Genomic DNA, 8311 nt, shown 5'->3' with positions numbered 1-8311 from the left:
AACAAAAAAAAAAAAATCTTTATTTGTTTAACATTGATCAAGAAGATACCCAAAGGCATAAATGAAAGTGAAGTCAAGGCCCTTTAAAAATATCATGAATCAATGTCTTAAATTATTGCAACTGCCATTGAAAACACAAACAATCAGCTGAATAAAAGCTCTTAGAAAAATTAAAGTGTATCGTTGGACAGCCGAGGGAAGAATTGTAATGCAAGAGGTGCATACATGCTAAAACCATTCCAAATGAAATATACCAACTTAAAAACCTGGCCAACATTTAACGGAGAAATTTAAAATATACTTGGTGTTCAAAACTCTTAATTAGGTTATACACAAAGAACGGATGTTAAACTTTTAAATACTGCATTTTGTGTGTATTTTTGATAATAAATTTTGATTTATTATCTAATGACTTATTCCACTGAAGTTGAGGATAAAATACAGATAAGCTAAAATTTCAACTTGTGGGAGTGTCTCATTTCTCTGCTCAGAAGAAACTGAGCAACGTTTAAAGACGGGCTTTACAAACAAAAACACAAGACAGATCATTTTACAGGAAAAACACAAGGTTTCAATCATCGCTATATATTAAAACTGACCTCTGTTGGCTCTGTATGTTGCTAGTGTTTAACACAAGACATTCATCAGGCACCAATGAGGCTATTTGCTATGTTTCTGTGTGCCTCAAACAAAACAGTACAGAGTGTGTTTAAAATTAAAAAGTCATGCAATCGATGTGCCAATTAAATATAACAAAATTACAACATCAATGTGCCTCATTTTGCATATCTAAATATGCAAATATGAAATATGCAACATTTTATAAGTGAAAGCAGTAACACTCCAATTCATTTTCATATATACCCGTACATACATTTACATTTTAGCTGTTCTGGTGGATAAGGCACGAAGGTATCTCTAATCTTTGAGCAGAAATCTCGTCTCTGCATCATCGTCAGGAGGGTCAAAAGCTGTTGGATTTGGTGCAAAAAAGTCTTAAGAAAAATTGATTACAGTGATTTAAGTGCTGACATCAAACCATAATGGCTTCTGAGGGTGATGTTTGATTTGGGAGCGCATGGATACCATGTATAACTGGGTATAGAGAGGGGAGTGAGGCTTTTGACTTTCTGGTGCTGTTACAAACTTACCTGGATGTTTAGAGGTTACAGCATCTCTTTATACAGCAGAATGTTGTAAGTGTGGACCCATTTTGTAATAAAAATGCTGAAATTCATGTGAAAACTAGCCCAAAGTAAATAAACTCAAACAAAGCAACATGCTTGCACATGCATCACAAAGTCAACTGTCTGGCCAAAATACATATACTTTTTTTTCTCCCCCCCTCCATCAAGAATAGTCCACCAGTTAAGACTCATTGTCACTTGCTTGAGAGAAGTGCTGGGTTTGGATAAACAAAGCCCTACTGTGAATTTCAGAGTTGAGGCACGTGCATTCCCGGATTCTTTTCCTGGTAGAGGTGATAATATGTCCATAAATATTTCAATTTGGAGGCTACAGAAACTCCACATAGTTTTCAGGGATGAGGCCCCGCTTTCCCTCCAACTCCCCCTCCAGCCATCCCGGCTCTCTGGACGAGGTCACTGCAGGAAGAGGACACAGCGTCACCAGGGGGACAGCACAACAGCGAGGGCGAGGGGTGGGGGACAGACAGAGGACACAAAGCCTCTAGTGAGTAAGTGTACATGTGTCAGAGTGAACAGAGCAGAGGTCTGAAGAGGAAGCAGTAATTATGCGGATACACACAGCAACTCATTTTATCTCTATTGTACATCTCCACAATGTTTTTGGAGCCAACTTTTCTCAAGTTTCACCATGTGCTGAATCTCCGTAGCAAAATGGAACTTCTCAAAACTGTTTAGTATGACTGATGTGTCACAGCACATAACATTTTTGAGACAAGTTGTTTTCAAAATCTCCATGAATCCTCCAGATTTGTCTACAGAGTGAGCCAATTTAAAATTTTGAGTGCCCTGCTGGTGATGGGGTGAAGGGGAGGTTGCCCCTCTGAGGCAACAGTAGAGGAAATACGGGGTGTAAACAAAGGAGTCAACCTGTCACCCGAATTCAAAGCACAAGATTTAAACTTGCCACAAGTCCCAAATTGACTGTCTTTCAATATAAGGGTTTGCACAAGAAAACAACTAAATCAGTGTTATTATTGTTTCCTGTCTTTGTTAAAGGCGTGTCAGTAATGCTTGTACATAATAGAATAAAACTGTTTACATTTTGAATCATAATTGAATAAAAGATTAGATTTTTAACTATTTTAACTAAATAAACCATATCTCTATTTGGTGATATAATTCTAGGCTGGCCCTTTAAGAGAATAAATTGTTGAGGTTTTTTTAAAATAAGTAAGTCAGAGAAAGTTATCTAATTGTATGGCTGAGGAATAAATATATGTTGAATTCTTCAAGTATTGAGTATTCAGCCCTCCTGACCTTTCACACATGTGTTATGCAAATAGCTCAGGCACAAAAAAATCATAAATATATGCAGAAATAACTGAATAGACAACATATTCAGGATGTCAAGGGTCTCCAAGATACTGTGCTATAGATGTTTTGGTAATAAGAATCTTATCATGTAACATGTATGTAGTTATATTGTCAATCAATTAATTGCAACACAACTAAAGTGTTTAAAGACAGACAAAATGTGAGCAACAATCTCAAAACTTTTTATCGCGGAAAGTGGAGATTTGTATTGAGATCCAAAAGACACACAAATTATCATTTAATAACACTTCCACTAAACAAAACAGTTCAGCTCCAAATTAAATATCGGAACAAAAAAATGGGCTCTAGAACATGATTTAATTTAGTTTATGAAAATGTGATACGCAATTTGTTTTATGTTTATTATTTCAGAGCATAGGAGTCCATATTTTACAATTTGGAAATCCACATTCTATTCAATTTAATTTAGCCATTTTAGGCGTTTATCCTGACATGAACTATTTCAAGTAAGGTATGGTTTGAGTAATCTAATCCATACTCAGGTCTTGATGTGGAGATTATACCTTTAACTCAAATCTCCAGGACAGCAGAGGTTTTAAGTGGAAGAAAAAAAATAAAGCTTAGATACTTATCTAGAACATACCTGACCATAACGACCACGTCCACTGTGGGACCTTATCAAAGACATTGCTACATGTCCCCTGTAAAGACTATACCATATCAATAGTGTCTGTATATCACAAAAGAGGGTTTTGACAAGAAAAAGGAACTACAAAACCCTCATTTCCTCTGAGAGTGATTAAAGCTCAGTCGAGCCTCTTCCCAGACACACTGAAGAGGAAATCTGTGTCTCCTGTTAGCCCCCCCTACCCCCCTCCCTGTTCTCCCTCTCTCCGTCTCATCTCTCTGTTCGATTGAAGATCAGATTGGGTGTTCGGTTTTCCTCCAAATCCAATATGCCAGGGCTGGTTCTGACTGAACGACTGGTGTAGGCGATAACACTTACCAGCGTTGAATATTGCGCCGACCTGGAAGGAGAGCTCAGAGTCGTGCTCAGCCTCACATGGGTACACAGCCTTTGCTTTCCTGCTGGAGACACTGAAAAATGAAGGCAATCAGTGAGCTGGCGGAGCTTTGAGGAGGATTACCGCACACTTCAATCTGGGCCCGGGGCCTGCTTGTTCATTCACTCACTAGCCTGAAACAGCAGAAATGGGCCAAGCTGAAAAAAATAAGCAAAGGTACTAAGAGAAGAGCCGGGCCGCTACATACTCTTGTCTTCCCCTATCTCCAGTCTAGACAGACTAGCAAGCGAGTCAAAACACACCCACATGCAACTGTGTGTGTGCGCAAACACAATGAAATGCAGCGCTGTTTGTGTGAGGTTTTGTACTGCCGAAAAGGCAGGCGCACATCAGGTCCGCACAGCAGACAACTATCTATGCTGAGATAATTAAAAAGCGGCGGGAGGATTCTAAAATAGGTTTGCACCTGAACAGAGGTAGAATAGAAATCTCTCTCCACAGTTCTTCAGCTTTTAAATTCACATTTGTGAGCTTAGAAGTTGCATTTTAAATCAGTTTGATGTAAAAGAGCGTTGTCAAAGAAACCATATTCATCGCTCTGCAAAGGTTAGTAAAAAGGAGTATTTATGCCATTCCGTTCCCGAATACATAAAAACTGCTTCCACAGAAAGGTTGTTTTGCCTGGCATTGCAAACCGTTATCTCGAAAGCCAGCAACATTACCATGTAGAAATTGTGCCTTCAACAAAAGATGCCCTGATAAATATTTCATATTCTTTCTGCAGCGCAACAACAATGTAGGATGAGAGAGGAGAAAGAATATATACAAACTAGGAGAAAAAAAAAAGTTTGTGGTCACAGAGTTGTCAATACAACAATGTTCAGCTGAGTTCTTGAATTCAGAATTTTAGACGACTGCACTCTTTTGGAGCCGCATTTGGAAAAATGAGGATTTGTGTTTATACAGTATGAAAATAACATTAATGAATTGCCCATAGAATGACCAAGCTGTTTGCAATTTCCTCTGCAACATCTGAGAGCATTGAAAATGAATTTATCATTTAGTCTGAAAGAAGTGGAGCAATAGATCAGTGTAATGGGCCAACTGTCTACACAGTACCATCCAATTCACTCAAAAACCAGTGTGTGTATCCGCAGTTTGTCAGAAAAGGGGAGAAGGTTGCTGCTCCTGCTATAGCCAAAATTTATGTTTGATTAAAACCCCTCAAAAGTAGCCAAATTACAGGAAGGGTGAATTAATGAAAAAAGCGAGGGAAAATACTGATGTGAAAGAGTGCAAGTAGATGTTAGACGAGTGAGAGAGTCGGTGATTCTGTTGAGTGAACATGTGAGATAAGACATGCAAGCGTGTAATGGGGCAAGTGAATGAAAACTGAAAGAGTCAAAGAGTGTCAGAGTGTGACATTTAACAGGTATGAGTGAATGAAAGTAGTTAACTGCAATCTTAAAATCCATTTAGGAGGAAACAGGTATTTGCAGAGGATCCTGAGCAAGGGAACCATGTTTTACCTCTCATCTGGTTTTTCTTTTTCAGAGGCAGTGGTGGTGGCAGCAGGCTGGTTCTCTCCTAACACTCCAGGAGTGGGCCAGGAGATTGCTGCTGTGGAGGCTCTGCAGTAAAAACATATCTTAGTTACAACAAAGTCTAGGGTTTTTTTCTTTTGACTGAAATCATGGTATGTTTGTTTGCCTTCAAGACTTTTATACACCTCAAGTATGTTGTGGTTGGACAAGATAACTGGTAGATAAGATTTAGATTGGTTGGATATGTGTTAACATTAGGAATATACATCACACATGGCATTTTACCCCAAACTGACATCATGTCTTGAAAAGGAAAATGAACACTTAAAAAAGGCGTTCAGAATAAGATGGCATGTTAAAAAAAAAGTTGGATGTTGTGTCCAGAAGAAGAGAATGTTTTTAGGAGATGTCAACCACTTCTTTCTCAGCCAAACAATCATGACAAACAGATGTTGGGTTTTATAAAATGTTCAGTTATCCAGTAATGGTAGCAACTGTAGTACGTGGTGGAATCAGAGCAACAGATGAGCTAAACTAAGCAACCTTTCTGCACAAACGTAGTACCTCATGAGAGCAACCACACTTGCAACAATGTGTAGCTTTGTGCAACAGTACAATACCGTAGTTACATGCAGGGGGACGCGCGCTTTGAATTCTCTTATTGTCCCTATGAAAAAGTTTGGTGGTTTTGAAACTTCTTGAACCCAATAACTCAAGTCAACTGGGTAACATTATTGTCATATATTGACTATATGGCTAAAATCTGTCCTGAACTGATTGACAACCCCGTACTGTCAACTTGCCCAAGATACAAGATGAATAACAAATTCTCGGTCTAAAATCATCGGTCGACTTATTTAAAACATCAAAAGTATTGGGAATAAGAGATGCAAACATACACATGATGTTTGCAATTGTTTTTGTATTGTTATTTCATTCGGAACAAACAGCCAGCCAGCAGTACCAGCATCCCAAAAATATAGTAACGATAGCTTTGACCATAGCGAAATTGAAGTAGTTGAAATTGAGTATTTGTTCATTGCAATCGTTTAAAAAACCCGAAGGACAAAAGATAACTTGAGTCTCTCTATCATTATCATTATCATCATCATCATCGTCGTGATTAGATAATTTTCATGTATACATCAGTATATACTCAGTGTATGTTGTTTGTAGATATAAAGTCAGTCATTCGTCAGTCTCACTGGTCACAGCAGTTGCTGTGCTTTGCCCTGGCTGGTGTCCAGGCCAATGAGTCTATGGCCTACCTACAGGATGGAGGTAGGGGTCCTGGTAAAGGCAGAGTGGAACAGAGGAGAGCAGGAGTCTAAGCCAGGCATCCCTCTGTGTTCCATGCCTGCCCCTGGGCCAGTGCTAATACAGCACATAATGAGCAAATTGCTCCTAGCTGCCGCTCCCATAGAGACGTTAATAAAGGCAATTAGAGGGAGCAGCTGGGGAGGGGCTGGAGGTTGAGAGGATGTTGTGAATAGTGGTTACGTTGGCACCGGTGTAAGAGAGAGAGAGATGGCCTTAAGGGGGGAACATGGTAGGGGATCTTATGTGTACATAGGTGGAGGTGAACACAGAGTACTCATGCTTTCACGTCTCCCCCTGCATCCCTTCCTCCTTCCATTTCTTCCTCTGCCTCCCTCTCAGTGCGCTTGTCCATCCCCAGCGGTGGCTGTTCTGTTCGGGCCTGGCCTGACTGTGGGTGATTTATAGCTCTGCAGCAGTGTGGGGCCACTGTGGTGCTCAGCTGCTCCACATCAGCATGGGGGGACAGTGCGCTGCAGTGCAGCAAATCCACTCATTAACCTGGGCCCAAGCACAACCACTGTCTGCCTGGGTCACAGCCAAGACAAGGGAGCGCAGAGGAGCACCAACACTTCACCCACCTGCAGGTGAACCCACTCACATACACACCAAACTCTAAATTTCATGAAATTAAAAACAGAAAATCTATTTGCACACACATTTAAGAAGTTATCAACATATCCATCTAACTGCTTATTTCAGTTGGAAGAGGATTATGCAGATCTATTAAGATCTTTAAAATAAACATATTTAAATAATTAGAGAATAAACAGTTTGGGGAAAATCAGTGAATACCACATGGCTGCCCTAGAAACTTGTTAAATGTACCAGAGGTAAATGGATTCATCCCAAAATTGCTTTCACAATTATAGCTAAGCCAAACCGAGGGAAATCGTTTGCCATTTCTCTTCAACAAAAATAGCAACAAGCTTTGAATTGCTCATCCGTTGTTTTTACCCATCACAGACCTAGCTAAGCTTCTTCTGTAAATATGATTAAATACAGTAAATGGGGACTTGAGTGAAAATGTACTGTATGTGAGGCACATATGAAAATCCCTCTGTAGACATTGGTAATTATAAATTTTAGCAATCTTCAACTTTAAATTGTACAGAATATTTACATGGTACATATATGATAGTATGATACGTCATATCAAAATACATCAAAAATTCTCACAATATCAAAGATATCAAACAACACTAATTCCGATGTGAACTGCATTTGGAGGTCATTGTTTTTATTATTTAAACTATCACACATTATCACACATTTCCAGGTTAGTAGTGGGGAGAAATTCATCAACAGAAGCAGACTGCTGCTTCTCATTACTACAGGAATTTCACCCTGCAGCATCCAGCCCTTGTTGATCCTGGCATGGATGAGAGGGGCTATCAATGGTCTTTCTACTAAAGGAAAAAGGGTAGCGGTGGGATTTTCGAGGGTTTCTAGTAGAAAGTGGGATCAGTTGAGCTGTACACCCAGCCACCGCCAGTTTGGGTGGGCAGGAAATAAGACCTGATCCTCCATTTTATGATCCACAGCTGTCTGTCAGTGAGAGGCTATGAGGGCTGGAGGTAGGGCAGGGGAGAGGAAGGAAAGGAGGCCAAAAAATGTAACCTCATTTGGGAGGACGTGGGGCAACTGCCACTAGGAGAAGCTGTGAATGAATTTGGGGAGAAGAGGAGAAATGAGGCGAGACATCGAAGATGACGGAGATGATAAATCATGCCACATTCCACAAAGAGTTATTGCATGATATAGTGCGTCACGGTGCATTTGTGTATGACCAGGCAGATTTTATGGCAGCAGGAAACTGACTAAAATATGCTGCTTTCCAGGTGCAGATTTGAGCAGGCAAGAATGCAGATAAGACATTTCTGAGAGTAGCTGGGGGTAATCTAGCTATCGCCATCCCTATTGCTCTTTTTGGCTAGGACTG

General features: G+C 39.9%; 1 protein-coding gene across 4 annotated transcripts in view; it reads right to left on the bottom strand.

Moving 5' to 3' along the window:
* Positions 1 to 8311, bottom strand: part of arhgap10 (Rho GTPase activating protein 10) — a 49820-nt gene continuing 41509 nt past the window's right edge. For 3 of the 4 annotated variants that reach the window (XM_062432723.1, XM_062432729.1, XM_062432739.1), the window contains 3 exons: positions 5038 to 5139; positions 3490 to 3581; positions 1 to 1604 (listed from right to left, as the gene is read on the bottom strand). In XM_062432723.1, the coding sequence (XP_062288707.1) occupies positions 1516 to 1604; positions 3490 to 3581; positions 5038 to 5139 (283 nt within the window). In that variant the 3' untranslated portion in view covers positions 1 to 1515. The remainder of the gene's footprint in view (positions 1605 to 3489; positions 3582 to 5037; positions 5140 to 8311) is intronic. The other variant, XM_062432748.1, reaches the window with a different exon arrangement.

The sequence above is a fragment of the Scomber scombrus genome, chromosome 2 (genome assembly GCF_963691925.1).
Source record: "Scomber scombrus chromosome 2, fScoSco1.1, whole genome shotgun sequence".
NCBI classification, from domain to species: domain Eukaryota; kingdom Metazoa; phylum Chordata; class Actinopteri; order Scombriformes; family Scombridae; genus Scomber; species Scomber scombrus.
The sequence above is the reverse complement of the archived record's forward strand: the minus strand, read 5'-3'. Positions and strand labels throughout refer to the sequence as shown.